This window comes from Erpetoichthys calabaricus, chromosome 8 (genome assembly GCF_900747795.2).
Source record: "Erpetoichthys calabaricus chromosome 8, fErpCal1.3, whole genome shotgun sequence".
Classification (NCBI taxonomy): domain Eukaryota; kingdom Metazoa; phylum Chordata; class Cladistia; order Polypteriformes; family Polypteridae; genus Erpetoichthys; species Erpetoichthys calabaricus.
Genome location: NC_041401.2, coordinates 174,998,722 through 175,026,082, shown reverse-complemented (window position 1 = coordinate 175,026,082; position 27,361 = coordinate 174,998,722). Strand labels below are relative to the sequence as shown.

General features: G+C 38.8%; 1 protein-coding gene across 9 annotated transcripts in view; it reads left to right on the top strand.

Annotated features, from left to right (window-relative positions):
- agrn (agrin) overlaps positions 1-27,361 on the top strand; it is a 553,557-nt gene that overhangs the window by 493,997 nt on the left and 32,199 nt on the right. For all 9 annotated transcript variants that reach the window (XM_028807851.2, XM_051931028.1, XM_051931030.1 and 6 more), the window contains 11 exons: positions 2,885-3,012; positions 6,623-6,737; positions 6,834-6,953; positions 9,433-9,801; positions 12,222-12,414; positions 16,523-16,738; positions 18,510-18,739; positions 21,749-21,883; positions 23,296-23,392; positions 23,842-24,006; positions 25,683-25,794. In XM_028807851.2, the coding sequence (XP_028663684.2) occupies positions 2,885-3,012; positions 6,623-6,737; positions 6,834-6,953; positions 9,433-9,801; positions 12,222-12,414; positions 16,523-16,738; positions 18,510-18,739; positions 21,749-21,883; positions 23,296-23,392; positions 23,842-24,006; positions 25,683-25,794 (1,880 nt within the window). The remainder of the gene's footprint in view (positions 1-2,884; positions 3,013-6,622; positions 6,738-6,833; positions 6,954-9,432; positions 9,802-12,221; positions 12,415-16,522; positions 16,739-18,509; positions 18,740-21,748; positions 21,884-23,295; positions 23,393-23,841; positions 24,007-25,682; positions 25,795-27,361) is intronic.

The following is a 27,361-nucleotide window of genomic DNA, read 5'->3' as shown; positions in this document are numbered from 1 at the left end:
GTAGACTTAATGCCCATTTTTGGAACAAAGCAAGAAAGTGAATTACAAGACTCTGTTTCAGTGGGGACTGAGTGTTGTGTTCACTAAGGCTTGTAAGTATGTTGTGTGTGAGTTAGGGTTGTGTGCTCTACTGGTACTGAAAAAGTACTGAAAAACCCAAATTTTAAAATGGTACAGAACCAGTATTTCGGGGTTTTTGGTATCGAAAGTAAACATCAGCTTGCCAGTCAATCCCACAACACTCGCTATTACAGTTGAGGAAAAACATCTGATTCGTAGATTTTATAAATAAAACCACATGCTTCAATGCAATCAGAACTTCACGCTGGACCAAACCCTACCATCATCCCCCTGTTTCTTTTATACAGTCGTAGCTTCACCAGAACTAACATAGAAACCCTCTTGTTTTGACACAATGTTGACTTCATGAAGAACTGCCCTCTATTACCTCAATGTAATCAGGACTTCACTGCTGTCAAGAAGGAGGCACAACAGGGAGGCGAGCAATAGTGCAGCATAACAGGGAGGCTGAAGTAAGACGGGAGTTTTGGAGTTATCCGTTGTTTGCCTTAGAACTGTTTCGGTTTCAGTGATGAGGATCAAAAGTTGGTATGATACTGAAGTCAACATTTTATTATCGGTCCAACACTAGTGTGAGTGTTAGTAAACTCACTGCTGGACTGCGCCTTAAGGAACAACAAAAGTGGAGGCATACCTTACCCGTGGAGCACTGACCCCAAAATACATTGACAGTGACGGCTGGAGTCCTTGATTTATGCAAAGCTGTTCAGAGCTGTAAGGGTCCTGCTCCTGTCCTTCAGATGACTCAGTTTTTCTTTGCTTTGATGCTATAAAAGTCCACGCAGCTTTAAAGTTTAGGTATTGTGGTGGTCGCCTGGATGCTGACCTACTCTGCGATGCTCATGGATGTCTGGAAGGAAGTTAAGTTACAGAAAGAGAGCAGATTACATGTTTTTTCTTCACTGTCAATTACATAGTGCTTTGCAATGGTGATTCAAGAAGAGTATTATATAAAACAAAGACAGTTTGCCCAGCTTAATCTGTACTTCATATACAGTTCATATGAGTGCATGTGTACTGTTTCCCTGTCTTTTAAATACTGTTCAGAAGTTGAGAATTTTATAATTTGGGCCACCTGTTTGTATGTGTAAGGATCATATATTTGTACACAATAGGTCTCAAGCTGAGTGTGTTTATATTTGCATGACTGTGTCCCTGAGAGTAAGTGTCTGGATAGTCAGTAAACCTCAGTGCCTTTGTGGGTGTAGTGTCGCTGCCGATAAGTGTGTGGAAATGTGGGTGTCTGCATACCTATACCAGAAATCTCTATACAATAAGTCTCCTGTGTGTCTGTGTGTATATCTGATAATGCAGCACATCTCTCTGTGTGTTGGTTTACAGTGTGAGTCTCCTGTGTACTGTATGTCTGTTTGTATACAGTTATTCTCTTACTGTGTAAGTGTGAGAGTGCATATGTATAAACTCATCCTGCATCTCCGAATATATATTATGTGTGTAGAGGTCTGTAAATATATTAAGTCTCCACATATACCGTTTGCTTTTGTATGGGTCTGAATAAATGGTAAGTCACCTCCTCTGTACCTGTGTGCATGTGAGTTTGTGGGTTCTTACTGTATTTGGTGACTCTTCTCCCCTGTGTGTGTGCATGTTTGTATGTATATGTGTATCCAGCAAGTCTCAAGTGAAAATATGTGTACATGAGAGTTTGTGTATATATTAGCAAGTCTCCTAATATGAGTGTGTGTGCGTGGGTGTGTGTGTGTGTGTTTGTGCGCGTGTCCACCTGCTGGTGAGATTTACATAAATATATTTCTGTGACAGTAGCTCATACAAGTCTTCCAGTTCTTTTGTTTAAAAATAAAACACTTCAACAACAATATTTGCAGCGAGGGCCTTTGATTCCCAGAGATTCTCCAGCTGTGTGAAATGCCGTTTAACAGTGTCGGCTCGGCCTGAAAGACTAATGTCTGATTTCATCTCAGATAACGGCTGTCTGAGCAGCAAAACCTGCTTTCAAAATAAAATAAAAGGGAGAAAATTGCTAAGTGAGCTTTGGTGTCAGCTGTAATAAGTGTTTGCGTGGGGAGCCCATTGTCATGCAGATGATTACTTCAAAGCCCAGCACACTTGTGTCAGTCACTCACTCCAATTAAAAGCACTGTGGATGTAATACCAATTACCAGAATCTTTAAGATAATCATACAAGTGGAAAGGCACTGCTGGCGGCCGGGATTGATGCGGCCAATTAGCTGCCGTGATTAGGGCCCTTGGCATGATTGCATGCATGTCTAGCCAGGGAGCAGTTAGAGACCCCAAGCTACATGAATCTTATGAAGGGGGCAAGGAGTGATGGGAATGGTCCTTGGTGTCCACTGAAAGCACATCTTGGTGGTGTGTCTGAGCCTTTGATTTCTTTGCTCTTTTTAAGATAATTCAAGGGCTTCATAATCTCAATAAGATGGACCCTACAGGGTTGACATGAATGGGGCTTATCCTTCCAACTGCATGCTTGTTTGCCTGTGTTCTGCCTGTTGATGGTCTGATCTTGTCTCTCTCTCTCTCACTCTAACCTCTCTCTCTCTGCTTAGTTCATTGTGCCTTCAGCTGATGACTAGTACGGGATGGAGTGTGTGGTAAACTGGCACTTGTTTCTGATGTATAATCTTATCCAATCTCCCCTATCATATAGAATCACCCCTACCACTTACTACTCCTTGTCAATCATCTCGCATACATTCACACTGGCACTACCACCCTTCTTTACCTGGTGCAGCTGGTAGGCAGTAGCAGTTTTTCTCAGTTGTTTCAAAAACATAAAAATATGATATTTGGTTCCACACAGCAACAAAGGAGTTTCAAGGAGTTCTGATTCTGGAGGAGATCGAAGGACAGGAAGTGTTTTACACTCCGGAGATGGCAGACCCCAAGTCTGAACTTTTTGGTGAAACAGCTCGGAGCATCGAAAGTGCGGTATGTTACTTATCCTTGCTTTTGCCACACCACATATCACTGCTGCGGTGGGCTAATTTGGTTTCTACTTTCACAAACTTTATTTCATGATACCATTAGGTACAAAAATATGTTCAAGAAATGGATGGGTGAATATAGTAGATGGTTGACAGAAATGTAGATAGTCAGCATGAAATTAAATCAGAAATCTCAAAATGTTTGGTTATAGACTGTTCAAAGGAGCAAACCTGGGAACTTTCTAACTAGAAAACATCTTGTGGTCTTGCATTCTAAAATCATTAACATGACCTTGATTGTTTGTGTGGTTATACAGTATATTTCCAGATTTTGTGATTGTTTTGCCCATTAGATATGATCTTGGGTCTGTGTTGGCAGATGTTTTACCAACATTTTCATTTCTGACAACATTTTACGCCAACTCTGCAGCTGGATCTTATAAAGTCTCATACAGATTTCCAGCTGTTTTTCTTGTTATGGCGCCAGCAGGTCAAGTCTGTGGCTTTTTGGCATATGCTTCCATGTCATTTTCTCTGTAGGCTTGTTTAAGGTGCTGTGCATTTCCAGATGTTATAGTTTCATGTTTCCAGATGTCTTAAAAGGCTCTCTCTGCAGGCTAAAGATCCAGCCTGTTCAGAGACGTTTTTTGGCATATGGCAGGAACTGGAAATTTTTTGTTTCCTAATCTTTTCAGCCAGATTGGCTTAGTTTGGTTTCAGGTGTTTCATATTTACAGATGTTTAAGCTGTTTTTCATCTGGACATATTTTAAATGTCTGCTTCTTTGTTTTTGTTTTCTATCATTCTACCTGTAGCCTTATCTCAAAAAGCATATATTTTCCAGATGTTTAAGCTGTTTCCCTGTAGATCAAATGAAGATGTAGTCTATTTCAAGAGGTTTTCCTGTGGAAAAGATGGTCTTGTATTTCCAGATTTTTTTTCATTAATCCTGAAGCTCAACCACTCGTGCTTTCAGTTTCTAGACTTGCTGGCTTATATCTTTGGATAATTCACTGATAAATTTTAGCCACATTTTCTCTGATTTACATGTTCTTTTGTTTGTGCTAATAGATGGTCTCATTGCCTGTCTTCCTATATTGTGATGTCAAACTCTATAAAAATTCCTAGATGTTCCCCCTGTAGTCTGGTTTTATGTGTTTATTTAACATGTCCATTTGTTTAAACTGCTCTATGTGAACTTCAAATGCTGTACATCTGATGGTGTTTCCCACTAGACTGACGATCCAAGGTGCACACTTTTTCCAGATACTTTATTTATTTTGTCCTTGTATTTTGTCTGTGGAATTTCATACTTTGTGACATTGCTGGATCACCTTGGCTGATTGTGGCTTACAGTATATCCCCAAATGATCTCCTCCTGTCTTTCTCCAGCTTTTGCTTCATATCGCCAGATTTTTTCTTCTTTTCTTCTTGAGGCCTTATCTCAAACTAGAAATATGGCACCTAAAAATATTTTTTTTATATGTTACTCGCCCAATGTAGTTTCTAATGATGGGCAATGAAATTTTTAATTGTACATTTTCATGCAGAATGGAGAGAAAAACGTTTATAATATGATACAAGCCAGTTGTGACACATGCTGTACAACGGCAAACAATATGAAAAACGTCCATGGAAAAAGAAAAAAAAAAATCCTCACATTACTCGTTTTGTATAAAATTCAAGTCAGTTATCCAGTCATATGCTCCTTTTTGCTAAAATGTTATTAAATAAATATTTCTAAAAAATCAGCTCAAATCATAAACAAGAAACTAAAGCCACATGGGATTCACTTTTTGAACACGTGTTTTGCACATTTTGAGCATATGACTGGATAACTGACATGTGGAACTGTGACAATTTTTTTTCTTTTTTCCATAAGCATTTTTCACAGTATTTGCCTTTGTACAGAAATGGTCACTACTTGTTTCTATTATATCATCAACTTTTTTCTCTCCATTCTGCCTTCTTTTTCCAGAATTTTTTGGAAATTCTACCTGTACCCTCACACCAGATAATGCACAGTATATTGCTGTATTTTTTACATACTCTTGTTGTACACTGGTCTTTAGTCTTATATATGTCAAGCTGTTTTATGTTGTTCTCCCTATAGTCTGTTATGACATAATTGATATTTCAGCAGATGTTTTTTGTATCTTCCCTGTTGTATGCACATGTATCATGCTACTAGATTTTGGGTGTTCTCCCTGTGGGCTGGTCTCACATGTAATATTTAAGCTGTCCTTCCCACAGACTTGATAAAGTTTCAAATACCCTGCATCACCAGGTGTTTTTGTGTATTCTGTCTGTATGTGAATGGCAGATAATGTGTACTGTCACATAAGCTTTTTATTTGTTTTTTGCCATTATTAGTGCAGCTAGTTATGTAGTTTTAATATTGAAATGTTTTATACCTTCCTCCCTGGAGCCTGGTCTGAAATGTTTCACAGTGTTCTGTCTGTAGCCTGGTGTCAGGTAATTTATACTGCAGCTTCATTTATTTCCTTTTATTGAGCCTTGTAGCCCAGTATCTTTCTGCACAGTTGTTTAAGGTATCGTTTATTGAGATACTGAGGCAGGGATTGTGGTGTAGCGGTTAAGAGTTTAGACTTTAAGCCCTGAAGTTGTGAGCTCAAATCCTACTACTGTCATTGTGTGACCATGAGCAAGTCAGTTCACCTGCCTGTGCTCCAATTGGAAGAAACAAAAGGAATGTAACCAATCATATCATAAATGTAGTAAGTCACATTGGATAAACGCATCATCCAAATAAGTAAACAATAATAATTCTTTATTTTAAAGAAGTTTCTAACAACATATGCTGCTATAGACGAAGTCTCTTTTCATATGTTTTACATCAAGTAACAGTTTCTTTTGCAGTAGCCCAGTGCTAGATAATTCACAACTCAGTAAATTTCCTTATTTTCCCCATAACAAGATCTCTAACAATTCTGTATATCCAGGTATTTGTGGGCCTCTTTTTGGTTGTCTGGTTTCTGCTGCCCTTTATATGCCTTTTTGATAATAGCCTGTGGCCCAGTCTCATGTCTGGATGTTTAAGCTTTCTCTATACAGTTTACAAAGATTCTGTTAATTTAAGCATGATCCTTAACCGATGGCACTGGTGTCATATGCCAGTTTATACTCCGATCCCAAGTTCCTTTTAGATGTTCTCTTTCTACCCTATAGTTTATTTTCAGGTACTCTATACTTTCTTTCTCTATCTGGTTACAAGCTTTACTATTTATTGAGTGCTGTGCATTCTTATTTTTTTTTAGTTCTCTGACCCAGTCCTGCTTTCAAATGTAATAGTTTTCCACGTGTTCTATCCTTTCCTAAAGATATGATCATCTAGATATTACATGCTGTCTTTTTTCCATTGCTAACCTGGGGGTTGCTTGCTCCATTTGTAAGTCAGTGATGCAAGTTGGTATCTGGATCTCATTTGCGGTTTTCTCAGCGTTGTAGGCAGCAATTCTTTGTGACTCAGTTAACATCTTGATTTTTTTCCTAGAGAAGTTAGGGTTCTGAAATGTCAGTCACTGGATCACATTTAACAAGTGGGAGGAAACTTTGATTTTTCAAATGAGTTATCATTTTGGTTTTAACTGTAGCTGACTGATCTGTTCCGGAACTCAGATGTGGAAAAGGACTTTTTAAGTGTGCGAGTCCGAGATCTTGGCCCAAGTGGTTCTATCCGCACAACAATAGAGACCCATTTTGACCCAGGTAGGACCGAGACAAGACTAACATGTTATTTTCCTGTGTTTTGTTCCAACTCACCCTGCCTGCACTGTTTTGGCTAACCAATGATTTCTTTTCAAGCTACTACATACACTGCTCAGAATGTGCAGAAGGCACTCCTCAAACAGCTCAAAACTACAAACAAGAAGGCGATCTCAGTGAAGAAGCCAGAGCAGGATCATATTCGAATAATGGACTTTGGTAAAAATGATAATTCCTTTTTGAACCCTCTAGTTAGAAATAGCAGCGTTGGTCAGGCCCTGTTTCAGACATTTCTTTATTACTTCATCAGTTTTGAGTAATGAGATGAGCGTTGTTGCTAGAGAGGTCTGACACAAAGAGTTGTTAAGCTGCATGGTACCATATATTTGTTGGGCAAATTGTAGGCATAAATACTAGATTTTCAAAACATAATCTATAGATATTTCAGGCTATAGTTTCCTTTCTTTTAGCCATTTCTTTGACTCATTTCAAGAGACATCAGTCTTCTAGTGGCAGGCATTTAAAAGATGTACACTTTTAAGTAATGGAATATCAGGTTTTGTTGAGGTGCTTTTTACATTTATGTGAGTCTCCTGTCCCTACAGCTCTGATTTTAATATAGAAAGATGCACATGTGGCATCATTGATCCTGTGTGGTTGAGCATAGACAAACTCAATTTATTATATTTCACACCAAAACAAGAGGCAAAAAAAGTAAATTAATTCTCAAAAGCATTATCAACTTCTATGAATGGCATAAACTTCCAGCATTAACTTCACTCCTCCTAGATAGAACTTCTCTTTCACAAAACTCCAGTTTATTTCATCTTATTTATAATTTCTACTGACATGAAAAGCTTATTAGAGGAGCATCATCAGAGTAGTTTATGTTCAATCACAATGCAAGTGTTAAGAATCAAGCAGGTATCTGCTAGTGGGCCTCAGATGGCAGACTTTATACTAGTAATGAATATGTGCACATAACCATAACTCGATGCTGTCCTCTAACAGTTCATGGTAGGAGTGAAGTTCTCAGGATAATGTGCACTTATTGTAATGCGTAGAATTGAGGACACTTTTGGACTTCTTCTACTTGAATCTTGAATCCAACTTGGTAGAAATTATCATCAGAAAAGTTGGAATGTGAAAATATGTAATATTAAGTACTTGTAAGGGCATACAGGTGCTAGTATGAAGCAGGCCAATTACAAGTTTGTTAATGCTTAATGCAAAAGTTAGTTCTTGGTAAAATATTTGACAGTATGAAAAAATTTTTTGCAGTTTTTTTTCATCCAATTCTCATGATAGACAGATTTTAGGAGAATGCAGAGTCAACATATGCAGCTAGTCGGCCTCTTTAAATAGCATCCTCTTTGCAAAGGTGGGATATCCTGTCTTGTACAGGGTCACACCTAGGCTATATAGTGTAACCAGACACTTTTTCATTTTCTTTGAGCCACCAGGTGGCACTGTTTTTCAAGTTGTACTAAAAAGGAGAAAGAAAACAAACAAATGTATCGCCAGGGTCAGCATTTTGGGTCAGTACATAGTCTACGGTCTTCCACTGATCAAATGAGAGAAGTGTGCAAATTTTAGCAGCATTTTGTCCACAGTGTGGATTTGTATATTGGACATACATACACACACAAACACAGATTTTTAATTTTATTTATTAGACTAGCTGTCCACCGAGGCTGTGCCTGCATAGTAGTGAAACAGGAAAAACTTTAAAAATCAATAAGCAAACAGGTATCACTAGCTAGCTAAGCGGAAGCAAGGTATGGTCCAAAACGTGGCTAGAGGTAGACTGATTCAGACGGAGGCTGGTGCATGAGTGACCCTAACCCTAACCCTGTCCAGCTCCCCACTCCTGATGTCTCGCTTCCCCCTCACTTCAGCCCGCAAATACATCGCTCTTGTAAATGAACTGTGGTACAAATTATTGAAAAGAACGCGATCTAAATACGTGAAGTAGTTCTTTCGTGAAAAGTGGACAGACATACAGACAGACAGACATTGGATTTTATATATATAAAGATTTTCATCAAAATGTATTTTGTTCTGGTTTGTATATTTTTACAACTACAAGTGAAAATTTTTAGATTTCCCAAATGCCTGGGAATGCCTTGGGAATCTTACAAAATGAGTGTGACTGGAGAAAGGAATGTTTCGGCCTCATTTCTCGACCCGGTTTCTGATAAGCAGTAGAAAATAAATAAATGAATGAAAAACTGAACTAACAACTCATTTTTTTATAACACTCTTCACTAAGTGCAGGCGCAGAACATTGTGAACAATTGTCAGTTAAAATACTATCCATCCATTATCTAACCCGCTATATCCTAACACAAGGTCACGGGGGTCTGCTGGAGCCAGTCCCAGCCAACACAGGGCGCAAGGCAGGAAACAAACCCGGTCAGGGCGCAAGCCCACTGCAGAGTTAAAATACTAGTGTATATTATATTAATTACTAAATGCAGAACTAATACCCATATAAATTCAAATTTGTGAAAAACACACAGAGAACAAAGTAGAAACTGATTAAAATGGAAACCAACAATGTTTTAGTGCTTTGCAATATTTCCTCCACACATCCCTAGATTACTGGTTTTAAATAACACTAATGTTCCTTTGCCTTCATGGAGGGGATTTGGTTAGGAGGTGCATTAATTCCCTGTTGTATATTGTTTCATTCCAGATTGGGTCCCTACGCCATTTGTTACTACCACTACCACTACAACAGCAGCCACTACTGTCCCACCAACCACAATGCATGTGACTCTGCCAGCTTCTGTTACCAACATTGCCACCACTCGACGCAGGTTCACTACTACCCCTCGTGCCAACACCCGCAGACCACCTAACAGAAAGCTTCCTGTAGCAGTCTTAACCACAGAAGCCCTGACGACCACCACATCCCCTACAACAACGACCAGCAGAAACACCAGAAGGCCAGCCAAGCCCTGCAGTTCCCATCCATGCCAGCATGGGGGCACCTGCGAGAATAATGGAAAAGATTTCACCTGCATCTGCCCAGCTGGACGAGGAGGGGCAGTCTGCGAGAAACGTAAGATTTAACTTTTATTTTTTTCTGTTCCTTGATTCTTGTGGCACAAAAACCTTTGTTCTTGTCAGGGAAGTTAGTGTTCAGTTTCATTAGCAATATTCTATAAATTATGCTCATTATATTCACAACAGTAGTAGTATGATGGTGGTAGTAATGCTATTTTATTATGTATGCTTGCTAGTGATAATTAGGTAGAAATATTGGAACTTGAAATTATTTAACACTGCATACCTGAATGGCATACAACGGCTGTTTAGCATCTATTTAGGCAGCTCAAGACCAACAAGCATATTTTTAATCACAATGTCAGTGATAATACTTGATCAAGTATCTAATAGTGGGCCTCAATTGGCTGACTTGTCACAACTAATAAATATGTGTGGAACCCTGCAGAGGTATCAGATACTTGGCATCAAACATTGTTGAGTGAATTAGTGAGTGAAGTAGAGCCTATAGACCGCAAGCGGGTAGGTTAATGGCACATGAACACTGCATGCTGACTATACTGCATAAACTGGATGTGTCACAATGTCCACTTTCTAAAGATTAAGTTAGAAGCAGGGCTTTGTTATCCACACACAGATGGTCATACAATCAAACTCAGAAAAATTAATACACTGGAATTTGTGCTTGATGTTTATCAACCATTTGGCTCTTATTTTCCTGTCTCCTAGTGCTTTTTTAACCCATCATTACACCTTCTAAATCTAGAAGCCTGTCTCTCCACCCTGAACACACCATAACCTTTCTCCAGTTTCGGTTCCACACCTCCCAGATGATATACTGTACATTATAGTGTTGGTGGAGGGGATGAGGCTAAGGGATTAGGACTTACGATGCAAAGAAGACAAAGTTAGAAATGGCAGCCAATGGTGTGATAAGAACAGGTCACAGATGTCAGGATGTCTAACAGAGAAAAGTAATTTGAGGGAAATTACCACAAGGAAATAGATTGTTGTACCCCTGCCTCTAACACGTCTCATGATCCATCGTTCACTTACTTGTGTTTTGTCCTGGAGTCCATCTCAGCCCTCCTTGAAGCACTTATTATGCCCATGTCATGTAATTTGGAAGGTGGAAAATGAAAAGTGGAGTGCACACATGGACGTGATCTCTAGTACTGTGCCTTGCAGGGTTTGTGAAAGCCGTAAATGTCCATGCACTTTGTAATTCTGATCTAGTGTTTGGGTGATTTGGACTTCTGGATTTTGAGAATTGCCTCAGTCTAGCATGTTGAAGAGTTTTGCCTGGTTTTTACTTACATGGTTGCCTGATATTTCTGATCATACCTTTGCTTATGGGGAATAAAATATTTGTTTTATTTATGTTTTTCCTGTCTTGGCTCTGCCTCAGTCCGCAAGTTTCACACAAATCCATTCACGATATATGTCTCCTTTAGCCAGAAATGTATTGTGAAGAACCACAACACTGTCCTGCCTTGGTCTTGGCTCCTGTATGGCAGGCAGGCAGTTTTGAAGCATCACACTAAGTGGCTGAGGAGAGTGCTGTCAGTACTAACATTTAACACAACCTTTGACCCTTGAAGATGTGTAAGGACAACATAGAAATGACAGCCACAGTGTTCCATAATCCTGGGTTCACATCTTGGCTCAGTCTGTCTGTCTAGACTTTGTACTTTTGATTCATTTCTGTGTAGATTCTGCACTACGTACCTAAACTTTCCTCCCACGTCCCAAACATGTAAAGATTAGTATAAACAGTGACTGACTTGGGCCAGCCTCAGTATACAGTATATGAGTGTCCATGTGAGTCTGGCCTGTGTTGGACTGCCATACTGTTGCCTCCTGCCTTCTGCTTGATTTGACCAAGATAGGCTCCAGACCTCATACTCCTATTTTACTGCTTTGTTTCTTGGCTATTTTTTTTAAATTAGCCTAAAGTAAGAAGCCATGATGTTAGGTGAGGGAATGCCAGTTGTTGCATTTTCTGAGAACATGCAGCACACCCTCCATCAGTACTGATATGTGTATACTGTCAGATACAAAGAGCCAATGGAAGGAGAGATTAACTTAGAGTAATAAATACATGCCTGATACTATTCATTACTAAGGATAGCACAAAGTAATGTAATTCTGCCTCTGTAGTACTGATGATTTTGTAAAAAGTGGAAGACTCCATCCACACATGGGCCTGTGCATTAGATCAGTAGCATGCAGAATTTCAAAATAAGAATAAAGGACCATCTCCCAGGAGCAAATTTACACAAACAGAAACTAGAAAGCATGGAGAGATACAACAGACACTCGTGTTGCAGTTTAGCTAAAGAGATCACTTGTGCAAGAACAACTGTGGAACTCTGCATGGGACAAATGTCAGTTGGCAGCAGAATGTTGCCAGTTTTCTCACTTTTCTGTTTTTTTTTTATTTACTCAGACACTTTTCTCTCTGTATTTACACAGTGGTTAAATATTATATACCTGCATTTGGAGGAAAGTCTTATCTGGCTTTTAAAATGATGAAAGCTTATCACACAGTGCGCATTGCCATGGAGTTCCGCTCATCAGAAGCAAACGGCCTGCTTCTTTACAATGGACAGAATCAAGGGAAGGATTTCATCTCTTTGGCTCTTGTCAATAGCTTTGTGGAGCTCAGGTAGGTCTGCTTTGCTTGCTTCCTTACAGCCTTCTTTCTTTGTTTGCATAAAGTTATTTTTAGTCATCTTTATAAGAACTTAAAGTTAAGGCCCCAGTGTTTAGGGATTTGTTTTTATTTTTTTGTGGATTACTTTTCTCTGATATGGGCTAAGAAATAAAAATGTGAAGAACTAGGTTGCCAGTTCAGGACTTGCTTCTGGCAAGATGTGTGGCACTGAGCACATCATTTAAAATTTCTGATTTCTAGTTATTTAGACAAAAAAAAAATATAAAAAATATACTGTGTTTGTGTACTGTTGCACACAGGCCTAGGGAGGCTTGCTGGTGTGCGAGAGAAGCACTGTCACAGCTAAATGGACAAATCTGCTGCTACCTTGCAGATATTTTTGAATGCAATGGTAAAGATGGTGGCTTTGATTTCACTGATCCATATTTGCATCCCACTTCTGCCATATCAGGGAGGACAACTAAAGAGAGAGAGTAGGAGCATCTTTGTGCAATTCCTTGCTAGTAACAAATGGCCAACAACTGAAGGTGGTGTCCTATGTTAAAAGGAACTACAGTATACAAAATAAAGTAAATTAGAGTATTAAGTTTAACATTTTCTCATCAGAGTGCCCTTGATGTTTTGTCTATTGTTATCTACTCCTATTTGAATATAAGATTTATTATGGCTGCTCATGACTGTTGCATGTTGTGGATCTCTTGGCTTCCCTTAATATGCATGTGGGCATTTGAGTAGATCATTACTACTGAAAAAACAAAAGCCAAATCTTAGCTGCACTTGCACAGTTCCCCTTGCTGTTCTTTCACATGATTTTTCAGTGGCTGTCAGTGTTGTTTTCAACTGTTTACCCCTTGCAGTATTTTTTAAACAAAGTGGATTGATCTTTGAACTTAATTTGACTTCAGTAGATTCAAAGGCAGCTATTCATATGTGTACTATAAAACGTTTTCTGTAAGAGGGGGTGGAAGGATGTCACCCTGTTAATCTACCCCTTCAACTACATCATGGGCTCTTTGGCCAGTGTGCAGTAGCAGAATATGCACAACGGTATCTGCTGTCTTCCAAAATCTATGCAAAGTTGTCACATCACCTGACCTTTTTGCACCTTCTGATTTCCTTCTGTGAGTCAATGAACAGTATTGGCTTCTTATTACAAGTCTGAGGGAGCCAGGGGAGAAGCACAACACCAAGTCTATGAACGGATGCTTTCTCCTGGCTGATATTGGGGACTGCTAGTGTGCTTTGTTTCCTAATAGCCTATCCAGTCTGCTAAATGCTTTTCAGTTTTTTTTCAGCATGTGCCAACACACATGGTGTTTTTTTCCCAATATCCCAAATTCATTAACACAATTGTCAAAAAATAATAGATCAAATAGCTTGAAGAAATTGTGCTCTTGTGTTGCAGCATGGAGTAAATATGTTTATTTGGGATTTTTTTTTTCTGAAGGCAAAGAAGGAAATGTGAAAGCGAAACTAAACCTCTACAGATCCGTTTAAATTAACTGTAAATAAAAATGGAAAAATGAATGATTTCATACATATTAAAACCCTGAGTCACCAATATGGCTAAGACCAGTTACTTTTATATTATAACTGACCTTTACAGAATAGCTGTTTGACAACATTGAACATCTGGACAGTGTACCTTTTGTCAGTTTGTCAGTTGTTCAATCTTTTGTAAATTGAATGAACAGCAATGTTCTACTTTTGCAGAAATGTCTTGAATTTATCACAGTGTCTTAGTGTTGTCATTCTTCCATATAGTCCTCATTTTTGAAAGGCACAAGGGTTACCATAGGTTTCCATTTCCACAGTCAAAAAACAAGATTTATATGGCCTGAACTGAGTCAGTAGTTTGACACACTTTTATCTATTGGGGTAAAATGTCAACTTTGTCATAAGACAAATAAAATCAGAATAATACATTTTAATATGCAGAAGAATTAAATTGCTATTTTTGCTATATCATAAAAAGATAACATCTCTGTATATTGGCACTGTGACCCAATATTGTGGTCATTTCTAAGCCTACTGAGTAGTGCCCTTCTTATACAAACAGGTTGTACAGAGAGTATCTTTTCTTTGTAATGAATTTCACTCTGCTTTGGATATTTTAAATGCCTTAAAATGTTTCTCCTGCCCATGCCCTGATTAATATGGTTTGATAATCCCACCCTAGATTTGATTTGAGAGCCGCTTTTGTGTTATATTGGCATAGTGCTGTATAAATACTGTATAAACTGTATAAATATTTGTGCATATCCTAAAAGGATAGTGAACACAAATGCAGTCCATTTAAATAAGGATGGCGACTTCTAGAAAAAGGGCCTTTTAATGTAAATCCTACACGGGCACTGATTGAATAAAGTGACCCGCAGTAAATGAGTGTGGCTGTGTGCCCTCTCATAGACTTTCACCTGGTCTTGGGTTGGTTCCCGCCTCGGGTACTTGATCCTCTGTATATATTAGAGCGTCACACACAAACCACTACACCTCTTTCATCAAAACTTTGCTTTTTTTTCTGGTATAGTATCATTTGGACTATAGGTTAATAAAATTTTAGATTTTCTGTGTATAAATATCGAGAAACAAATAAAAGCTAAAACAACCTCAGTGATAGTTGCCATTATCAGATGAGATATGGCTTGTGTTCAGATTCATGTTTTGTGTCTATTTTGTTCATTTATGATTCTTTGATTTATGTTGTTTACCTGCATTATTCTATGTTTTTGATTACGTATGTAAACTACCTATACTTATGCCCCACGTATTTTGTGGATGGTTCCCCAATCACTACCAGGAACTGCCCCCCCTATAAATCTGGAGGGTTGCCTACAGTTCCTGGTGGGTCATTTCGGATGTACCTGGGAGTGGTGAGTTTATGTGTAACTGTTTTCTGTGCTTGTTGTGAATTACTGGATTTTTGACCTATCTGTTCTGTTTTTGACTTTATTTTGGATTTCAGTTTTGGGACTTGTTCACCTTGGATTGCCCATGCTGGCAAGATCTTTTTGCTTAATGTGCTTTACGGAGCTTCACGTATTCACAGAACTTTTTTTGTGATATAAATGTTTTTATTTCAATAAGATTCAGGGCTTGTCCTTATTACTAGCAGCGGTTTGACAGTGATGTGCTCACCTAGTGGCCATTATTAGCAGTACTTTTGGTACTTATTTTGGGACTCCAAGTTCACTACTATATAATACTAAATTAATAGCACTGCATATCCACTAAATGACACCAACACCTCAATAGAGTGCCTTATTGAAACTGCTCACAAGTAACATCACATCATTTATTTAGAATCTGTCTTATCTTATTCTTATTTGTATATACATATAAAACTGAAGTTCTGTCTTTTTTTGTCTGTTCAAGTACCACGCCCATTTCTACAAAACTTTGCATTTATTTCCAGTATAATCTGATATTTATTATAGGCTAATTAAAACTGAGATGAGCTCACTAAATGTTGCCATGTCTGCTGAAACTTCCTCCTCAGCGATGCCACAGCCCTGTTTTGGCTCTGACCTTCTGAAGTCTTTTTACATTCCTTCCTATTCGTGGACTCCCTTTGCCAGTGTTTTAAACCCACTAATATAGCGTCTTCACTCACTCAATCCCTCCATTGTAACATTGGTCTCCTAATGCTTCTTCTCCCTGTCAACTGCCAATCAAGATCTTTTTAGGGGGAAATAACCATTTGCTTTCATAATGTTTCCTGCCCATCTTAGACTGGCTATTTTTATTAGGCGCACCATGACTTATCCTTCAGTGACGTTTGTATATTTTGTATAGAGCTCATGGTTGTATCTATGGCACTAAACCCCATCTTCATATACTGCACCAAAAAGTTTTCTCGGTACTTTAAATTTGAAGAAGAGTAACAAATGTTGATTTTTTTTTTTAATTTTCCCTTATCATCCAGGTCTCTAAGCCATATGTCAGCACAGGGAGAATTAGGGTTTTAAATAACCATACCTTACATTGTAGAGAGAGATTTTGTTTTCTGTAAGGCCAAATTAACTTTGAAGTACTGGCCTCACAGTGTAAGGAAATTACTCAAAGTCTTGTTTCTTTCTTCCCTACCCTAACTGCAAAGATTTAACACCGGCTCTGGGACAGGCATCATTACCAGCAAACAGCGGATCGAACCAGGAAAATGGCACCAAGTGGTAGTGAATCGCAACAGACGCACTGGCATGCTCTCTGTGGATGGGGAGCCACTTGTGAGTGGAGAAAGCCCCACAGGAACAGATGGACTCAATCTGGACACTGACCTGTTTATTGGAGGAGCACCAGATGACCAGATGGCTGTGTGAGTAACCATTGTCCCCTTTCAACGTTTTATACCGTTGCTTAAAATCTGTTTTGTGACTTTGCCTGCAATGGCGTGTGGAAGGTGAAGTTTTTTGTGAGCCAAGCTGGACCTCGTTGATGTGAGTAAACAGGGCGCTGGCTTCAAGAGAGAAACTTCATGAGCAGAACACAACCTAAACTGTATAGACGTACATAATGCAGGGCCTATACAGTAAAAGAGTTCAGAGATTTACAGAGTGCTTAGTAATGCACTGCTAGTATTGTTTTTTGATACTGTTGATTCTTGAATGTGTAATAGCTGTGTGTTCACAATACAGGTAAAAGTGACTCAGTTCTGATGTTATTACTCCTGTGTGACGTAAGATCTGATCAGAGAGTGAGAGCAGAAAAAAGCTACATGGAATCACAATTTTTAGAGCACTTTAGTTCCAGTTTTGTATGTGGTACTAAATCCACCTCAGAAATATGTGACTTCCATGTTAACACTTAAATTGGAATTGTATGGTAATTTACAGGGCCAGCTGATTGTATGTCATTACTTTAAATAAGAAAATGAAGTGCAACACATGATAAAAGTATTGAACCCCAGCCATTCTAAGTAACATAAGTGGTATGATTACTGGTGTGGGGAAGTAGGGAGATAATTAAGGGAATTTGTCAATGGCTCCTGCATGCTGATAAACTCCCAGATGTGTTCACCAGTGCTCTAAGACATCCCCAAGATCATATCCTTGAGGTGTGATGTATTCCAGCATTACAGCATAGCATAAGGTTTTGCATGGTGAGTCGATGATTAATCACACCGTTAACTTGCCAATGTCAAACAAGTTAGACACTGTGCACTACTTTGCCCAAAGGCTTTCTAAGGGAGATGGCATACCTTAAGCAAGACTTTTTCCAAGAAAGTCATGCAGACAGACCTTGACATAAGTACTCGAACATCCTTAAATTGTTATATTCTAAAATTGTCAAACCACTCTTTTTCATCAGCAACCTCCACATCTTGCTCCCACCAGTCCTGGATTCTCTCCTCTGAGGCTGTGATAATTACACTAAAAGCAACAGCTACAATCTTTCATTTTCGATTTCCCTCCCTTGGTAGATGAATTCACAGACGGTCTCCACTAAAAACAATTTTACTAATTAGCAAAGCAACCATGTACTTGGCATTCATGGTGGTCTGTTAGGTCGCATTTGTTTTTATTAATTTTGATCATGTGGGCCACATTTAGCATAAAAGTCTGTACTGGGTGTTGGGTCTCATGCAAATCTTAATTTGAACTTTCAGGCACAAATCAAATCAAGGGCAGAGTGGTGGCTCTGAGGCTACAGATCTGTGCTGATATCCCAATCACTGCCAAAAAGAGATCCTACTCTGCTGGGCCCTTGAGCAAGCCCCTTAACCTTCAATTGCTCCAGGGACACTGTGCAATGGCTGACCCTATGCTCTGACCCCAAGGGGTATGCGAAAACTAACAAATTCCTAATACAAGAAACTGTATAAGGCAAAATAAAGAACAAAAACAAAATCAGATATTAACCAAAATATGGAATTGAGTTAGTTTTAGATGTATGGTAGCTATAAAGAAACGGTGAGAAAATTATAGGGAACAAATACAGGCAGGTACATATTTAAATATATTAAATACATATTTAAAAGACTTATTTAATGTGTTTTCACAATCTGATACTGCTATATGGAGCAGTGGGTGAATTTACAGCTGGGCACAATGATGCATTCTTCTGATAGATCACTTTTTTTCTTTCAGTGTAACAGAGAGGACTTCAGCTACTTCTGGCCTTGTGGGCTGCATTCGTATGCTGGATGTCAATAATCAGCTCTACAACCTGCAAGAGAAAGGCGAAGATGTCCTGTATGGCACTGGGGTGGGAGAGTGTGGCAACAATCCCTGCCATCCTAACCCCTGCAAGAATGGTGCAAAGTGCCAAGTGAAGGAAGCTGAGATGTTCCACTGCGAGTGTGTCAATGGCTTTGTAGGTGAGTAGGTGTCATTTAATAAATCACCCAGAATGTTCAAAGACCAGGTGCCAAAGCCTTTGCTGGTAATTGTCCTAATTTACGGCCATTTGGATATGCTTTTTATGTGTCTTGTCATTAAAGTCAAAAATTTGAACATCCACGTCCAAGTGACCTACAGTAGTGTCATATGCCATTCAGATCCTGCACTATATTTGTAGGGTCTGATGTAGCCATCATTCTCATGTGATCTGTTCTTATTTGATTTTAGCTGACTGTCACTCAGATCTTCATCACGGATTTGTGACAGTCTGTAATTGATTTAGTGATGTCTCATTATAGACAGTAGCATCTCCTATTACTTAACAATATTCATGGCTCATAAACGTAATATCCATGTAAAGCAATGTTAATCCCAACTCTTACATGATTTTAGATGTCCCTTTCAGTATCTTTTCCCAGATTTCTTTTATTAATTGACTTCCCAAAGTCTTGACTTTAGCTACTCCTTTTTTATTTGGCTTTGTATTACTACTTTTGTCATGTTTATGTTCATGTATACCAACTGTTGCTCATTTCAACAATGTCTAAGAGTTATCTAAACATCACCATGCATCCAAAGCCCATTTCGTCCAATAAAGTACTACGTGGTGCTACCTGACAGTCAATAATGGGCATAATTGAATTGAAGATCACCAAATATGGTATTATGGTACATTCAGGTCTTATTCATCTGTGTCTGTCTATGCTCATTCTGGATATCACTCAAGACGACAATCTTTCAAGTCTTAATTTCTAGCACCTGGTTAAATGATATTCAGATATGATAGACATTGGTGTCCCAATTCAACCTTCTATGATTCAAATTCCATGTATCCATATCTGAGTCTAAGCAACCATCATAAAAATAAGATCAGTGCTCTTAGTTCAAATAACCACCATTCAAATCATAATTACCAACTTTTGGTCATATGTACCATAATCATGTTTTGTGAGTTTGCTGATTTATTCTACAAGGAGTTTTGCACATGTGATATTTTTTAGTGGCATTGCTAATTTTTATTGTTTTGGTTTTTTTTACTGACATCTTCACAATGCCATTTTGTATTTGTTTTTCTCGTAATAGCCACAATTCTGTATGTCTTTTGACATGGCCACAGACATATTGTTGTTAGTACCTACAGTAAGTCTTGCTAGTCACATGATCATTAGCAGTGCATTGCATGATGTAATTACACCGCCACCATTTATGTATTAGGCCTGAATGAGGCACAGGTGATTTGACAGAGAATTAGGCACAGTCAGAATTCCTAGCAAAGGTCTGCACTGCCAAATCTGGCCTGTCTTTCATCAAAACCAAATTAGGAAAACAAAACTCTTAGTCTAAATTTCAAGGCATAGAGTTTTTAATATAGAAACTAGCCAAACAAATGCACACTATTACAAAAGATTCTTTCAGTTTTTATCTGCAAACTTGGATGATCATGAAGTTTAAGTGCCAACCTTTATAGAAGCATCAAACAATTTGCAGTTCCCGTCATCCGTCCAAGAAATCCTAAGATGGCTGTGCCCATAAAAATAAATGTGGCATGGTTGGTTGAAAGATATAAAAATATTTCAACAAACTCAAACAGGGTTTAATTCTGAAAATAATTAGTGCACATGTGTCAAAAAAGACACAAATAATTAATAAATATTTGAAAACAACATTGTAAAAGGAAGTCAATGTCAGAAATGAATTGTACAACCCAAAACAACAATGGTTACTTGTAAAGAACAGCAAATAGTCCTTGAAGCACACGACACAGATGTCCCAGCATAAGCTTCCATCATTCCATTTTCACACAGTATACCTGTAGACTGTCATTTAGATCTGGTTACGCTGCTTACGTGTCGTCCGTGTCCGATTGTGCAGTAAGTCATTATTTAAATATGAGATACTGGTTTTCATTCAAGTCTGATCAGTGAATATCATTAATATCTGATCGTTTGCTTTATTTACCAACTCCTGATTATATGCTGTTTAAATGTGATCTTCCCAAGTGTGTAAATCTAATTTTTGATTATTCAAGTGTTGTTCATCCATGGCTGAGTCAAACTGACTATCATTTAGGTCTGATCGATGTCCTCTATGTCGAATCTGCATAACCAACTGACAGTGACAGGCCATTTAAATGTGATCTGCAGAAGTGACCAAAAAGTGCAGTTTTCAATATTTCAGTTGATCATTCGTCACTTACATTTACATTTTTCAGTTGAAAAGTGTCTTAAGGGTAAATATTGAGCTTACAAGTCCAAAGAACTGCCATTTTAGTCCTAATCACCAAGTGTTAGTCACATCCCTTTTAGAATTTATTAATTCCATGTTTAAATCCAAGCAAAGGTCATTTAAATGATGTTGTTGTGATTCAAATATCATTGATCAATGTTTATATCTCAGTTAGTTTCATTCAAATCAAAGCCTTTATTTTTTCAAATACTGTAAATGTTAATTCAGAGCAAGCCATTACTGTTCAGGTTTTTTGATATTCATATCTCTCCTTGTTACTCCAAAAGTCTGATTGAAATCATATTCATAGGTGTTATTCATCAGTCCCAAGAATGGCTGAAATGTGATCACTTAGACTTTGAAGCACAAATTAGGAATTTGTTAGTTTTCGCATACCCCTTGGGGTCAGAGCATAGGGTCAGCCATTGTACAGTGTCCCTGGAGCAATTGAAGGTTAAGGGGCTTGCTCAAGGGCCCAGCAGAGTAGGATCTCTTTTTGGCAGTGATTGGGATATCAGCACAGATCTGTAGCCTGGGTGTGCTTTCAAGCACACCCAACTCAACATCATCTAAATCATCAAACTCCAAAACACTGCCATTCTGGTGTGGGTCATTTTTAAATGATAAGACTTTTTAACACTGTCATTTGAGTATAGCTGGAGAACCTGATTTTTGCAAAACATGGCTTCTGTCCCAGTGACTCTCATTCACTTTATGTCCCCTGCTTTGTTTTACTGCATTCACCCATTTTTCTTTTAAAGGTGCAACCTGCGCCGATGAACACAACCCATGTGAGCCAAGTAAATGCCATCCATCCTCAGAGTGCGTAGTCTTACCAGAAGGGGGCTACAAATGTGAATGTCCAATGGGTAGAGAAGGAAGACATTGTGAAAAAGGTATTGCTTCATTATTATACAAATTATGTATATCTGCATGATGTCTCGATAGCACTGCAGCACAAGTTGCTGCTTTACAATGTTTGGATACTGGTTCAGTTTGCCGTTGTGGTGCCATCTGTATGAAGTTTTGTGTTCTCCTCATGCTCATGACAGTTTCCTCTAATAACTTTGATTAGTTGCTGGATGATTCTAAATTGGCCAAGTGCGCGTGACACTGCTGTCCTATCCAGAGTTGATTCCTTCTTTATGTTTGATGCTGTCAGAAGAGAATCTAGGTTTTGCAGTCCATTATTAGAAAAAAAATGGATGGATGTTTGATGTCTAATTCTCTTTTGCTTGCCAAGTTTAAATAACTGTTTCATGATTAATAAATTGTATAAAAGACAAAAGGAAAAGCTCCATAAATGGTGAATCCCACCTTCCCCCAGTGCTTTCAACAGAGGCACTGGTTCCCTGCATCCCAGAACAGGATAAACAGGCTGTAAAATGGAATAGTGGCATTGTGTGTGTGTGTGCCCTGCGGTGGGCTGGCACCCTGCCCGGGGTTTGTTCCTGCCTTGTGCCCTGTGCTGGCTGGGTTTGGCTCCAGCAGACCCCCGTGACCCTGTGTTAGGATATAGCAGGTTGGATAATGGATGGATGGTTGGAATACAAGTGCTGCAGGCCACAAACTTAATGAATATGGGTCTCCTGGTTTAGTGGCCAGTCACGCTTCCTTTTTAGCCTCGAGTCCAAATACTCATAAAAATTTTCCCTGAATCAGTTGATCTTTTTTACAAAACCTCTAAATCTAACTAATAAAACTAATTGTAATACAAACCAATTTATGATAATGTGGCAATAAACAAATATATTTTCTTGGTTTGGTACATCACTGTACAAAACCAATTAGACTCCAGGTTATGTTTCTACAGTTTTCAACAGGGTCAGCTTTCATGCGAGTGTGTGACCTGGTAAATCTATAAGAGCAGGCTTTGTTTTAAAGAGTATATTGCAGTTCCGATCAAGCAAATGACAAGATGCCTTATGAGGCAATTCAACAAATATCAGTAATTAGGAAGATCATAAGGACGATTTGAAAAAAAAAATATTTTTTATGTAAACACCTTTATGGTGAAGCAAATCACTTTGATATAAAGAGGAGCCACCCACACACGGACAGCAGGAATAGCAGCTCTGGAATTACAAAAAAGGAAAGTGCCATCTTCTCCCTTCATCGGACCAGTGGTGCTTCATAGCCGGACCTTTGGGCTGTGGTTGTTGTTGCTATACAATTAAGAGAGTCTGTGGTGTAATGCCACAGCAGTGAAACATTTGGAAACATATTACGATTTAATCACAAACTCTCACCAACCTTTTGTGTGGCTTTCATATTTTTAATGCGGTTGGCTTTCTGTTTTTCTGTTTAGTAATGCCACACGACAGTACAAAAGCTTTCATCCCACAGTTCACCGGGGACTCGTTCTTGGAGCTGAAAGGGCTGCAGACATACGGAGTGGAACTGCGGTGAGTGACGAGCTGGCATTAACATTTTTCTGATGGGTAGTCATTCATAGCAGATGCTGCCACATTTGGGAAAGATAAGCTAAGGGCTTAGCACTTCAGGGATTGTATGGTCGCAAGTCCAAACAGGTCAATGAGATCATCACCTGGTAGCAATTATTAGTTCTTTCTTTAAGGTTTCTCCATCGCTGTCAATTCTCAGTGGGCATTCCATGTTCTATTGTCTTTGTGGTATCTTTGTACTTTTTATGGTGTAAATTCAATTTAACCCTCAGCTCAGCGGCAGCTCTTTGTTATCTCTGTCTTGGACGTTTATTATGATGTCTGTTTTGTTTACTGTCTGGCAGCCATACAAGCCTCTCTTGGTGAAGCCAGTCAGTACAGACCAAAATACGAGACTTGGACCATGAGGTCTAAATGATAATCCTCTGTTGTCATTTGTGGTGTTGTAGGGAAAAGCTTACCGTGACAGTGACATTCCTGGCCAAAGACCTTACTGGAATGATTTTCTACAATGGGCAGAAAACCGATGGCAAGGGTGACTTCATTTCACTGGCTCTCAATGATGGAATTCTGGAATTTAGATATGACCTTGGAAAAGGACCAGCCGTCATCAGGTGGGAGTTTGTATTCTCTGATGGGATCCTAGTAAGAATGCAGGGTGAAGACTGACCTTTGGGATACAAGGCTTACTATTATCTAATTAATTTGTTAGTATTTAACAATGTATTATTGATCAATTAAATTTAATTAGTTGGTGAAATAATTTGGTGAGCATGCTATATTGTCATACTATATTTTAATGCATAGTATACAACATGTTACTCACAAATAACCAAAAAAAAGGAAAGAAAATAATTCAAACCAGTAGCTACAAAGTCATTTATGTTAATAATAGCAGTGTTAGCGACAGTTGCTAAAAATTTACAAAAACAGAATTTAAAAATATTCAACCTTAGCTGGAGGTGCTGGGCTCCTGGTTATTTGTCTCATGGCCCTGTTTTATTTAATATTATATTTTATGGAGTGAAGGCTTCCTTGCCTGAAGATGGGGCCAGAGTTGCCTTGAAAGCTTCCATATTCATCCATCCATTTTCCAACCCGCTGAACCCGAACACAAGGTCACGGGGGTCTGCTGGAGCCAATCCCAGCCAACACAGGGCACAAGGCAGGAACCAATCCTGGGCGGGGTGCCAACCCACCACAGGACACACACAAACACACCCACACACTAGGGCCAATTTAGAATCACCAATCCACCTAACCTGCATGTCTTTGGACTGTGGGAGGAAACCAGAGCACCCGGAGGAAACCCACGCAGACACGGGGAGAACATGCAAACTCCACGCAGGGAGGACCCGGGAAGTGACCCCGGGTCTCCTAACTGCGAGGCAAGCTTCCATCTTGTAATCTTTTTATTTAGCCAATAAAAGGAGTCGTCTTGCTTGACTTCACGCTTGACTTCTCATTAGTGCAGAGGCTGAAACAGGTGCAAACACAGGAAATCTTTTAAAAAAAGATTGCCAATTTTGCTTTCTTGCAGCCCATAAAACGTCATTATTTAATCTCCACAACAAGCAGGTGTCCATACACTTACACTATCAGAGATAGTACAGAATTTGCTTTTGTATTTATGACATTATCCTTTTTTATTATAACATTTTTCATTATAACTGAAGACCCTTGCTTTAAATGTGGTAATCATTTTGCACTTGGATATGTTTGACATTTGTATTCCCTCCTCCTGTGCAAGCCTTGTTTTTAGATAAGGCATATGATTAAAAAATGCCTTAATAGACACATAATTCAGCTTTTCTCTAGAACAATGTTTCTCAACCGTTCTGGTGTTGCTCCTGACGTTTTTCCATGCAAGTGTCTATGTGACCCACTGGCTTGCTGTGAAGTGCGCACAGTCATCAGATAGCCCCTTATGCATTTCAAACTTGATTAGCAAAGCAGGGGGAGGATGGCATGGGCTGAGGGGTGTTCAGTTGGTGATGAGTTGATCATTGGCGCAGCACCTCACTACCTTTAGTAACTCAAAATTGGGTGGTGACTCAGGGGTGGAGAAGCACTGCTCTCGGAGACCCTGACAGTACAGTTGCTCAGGTACTACTCTAGTTTATGGATCATGTTTTAGTGACAAGAACAGAACAAGTGGAACCTTGGAAACATTTACTCACAATTGGAAAGTTTCTTTTCCTTTCATGAAGATCTGGGTTCATATAGCGTAACCCATTCCAGATGTTCCATGACTTTTTATATATGTTTATTTCATGTTACGGATAATCAGGAGTAAAGAGAAGATTAAACCAAATGTCTGGAATGCTGTGACTGTAGAGCGCAGCGGACGAAAAGGGGAGATAAAAGTCAACAACAGAATCCAAGCCAAGGGAGAATCACCGGTAAGATATCTTTTTTTCTGGTCCAAAAATCTTGAACAATGTAAGAAATTTAAATTTCATATGTGGTTGACTGAAAAGCGACAGGTTTGTGGAATGAAATAAGAACACACAGCCAGTGTTTGTGAGCCTGGACTTGTTCCAAGCTCATCCTTACATACCTGTATTTCTCATTTCCGTTGCTGGCTGCTAATATTCAGCAAAGGCAAACTAATTCGATTAGCTAAAGCCATCAGCTCCTCTTTTGAACCTGTGGACTCATTTTCATTAATTGTCTCTTTAACTGTACTTGGCTACATTTTCTCTTTTGAAGTGATTTCCATATTTTCCATGGAACACTACTTTGTTTTTATTGTGTAATTACTGTAGTTACTTATGAAAGAAAACATACATGTGCCAAAGGCAGACAACTAAATTAGCCAGTTAAGCCCTATGTACAACTTATAATAATGCCCCCCAGTGAGCAGATGCTTTTGGTGCATGATACAGCTTTACACCCCTGCAGCTCCATATCTGTGTCCCAGTTAGCTTCACTATTTTTAGGCTTTTCTCTGGAATAAAAAAAAATGATTTGGTTTAGTTACAGTATCAATACGGCTTTCTTCAGATGGTTTATTACCTTACAATGTCTCTCAAACTGTGAGGAGTGGATTTGACATGCAGACAATCCTTTTCCTGTCTCTATGAAAATTCATTTTTCACTTTTTGGCATCTCCTGAAAGGCTGCAGGAATTCAAATAGCAGTACTCTGCCAGTTTTGAGATGTTAGGTGACAAAACGCTCAAGCAGGTGCACAATCACTATAATTAGTTCCTGTCTAGGCTTATGAGGTCTAAGATTACAGTATGTTTCAAGTCAAACTTTATGTGAGGATCCATTTAAGTAAAATGTGTGGTCAGAATGAAGTTTATTGATTTAGAGTCTGTGTGGAGTTTAAGGTTGTAAGCATGGTGAGGTTAAGGGTTTTAATACAGTGTAGGAATACAGATGGGGGAAATGTGTGGTTACAGTAAAGACTAATGTTGAAATCTGAATTAAATTTTGGACTTGAAAATGTTTAAGAATGCATCCTAGGTGGAATTTAGGATTACAATCAAGAGTGTGAAGCTCAGGGATTGAATTGGTGATGTTTTCTGAGTGGTCTTCATGGTCTGAATCAAGTTTACTCTGAATCTTAATTATATTTGGAGTTAGCATTAGGAGTATGATATTTAGTGTCCAAGTCAGGTTTAGTGTAACATTTGGGAGGAAGCGTATAGTGGGTGTATAGTTCAGGGTACAGGGTGAATAGAGTGTAGGGCTCTGTGAAGTTTAATTTTGCAGCCTGAGTGAAAGTAAGGATTACATTTAGGATGAAAAATAGGACTGCAATCCAAGTGACGGGCCACTGTTAACGGTGCAGAGAGTCAATTCATTAAGTAGTGCAGACTGGCATGAAGCAGTGCCTCCATGTGCTCGCTGTTACATTAAACAGCATACTCTACAAACTCTGTATTAATCTCCACATATATACATGCTTTCACTTCCACATTTGCTTTATTTTCTAGTAAATATATTTTACTTGCTTTAA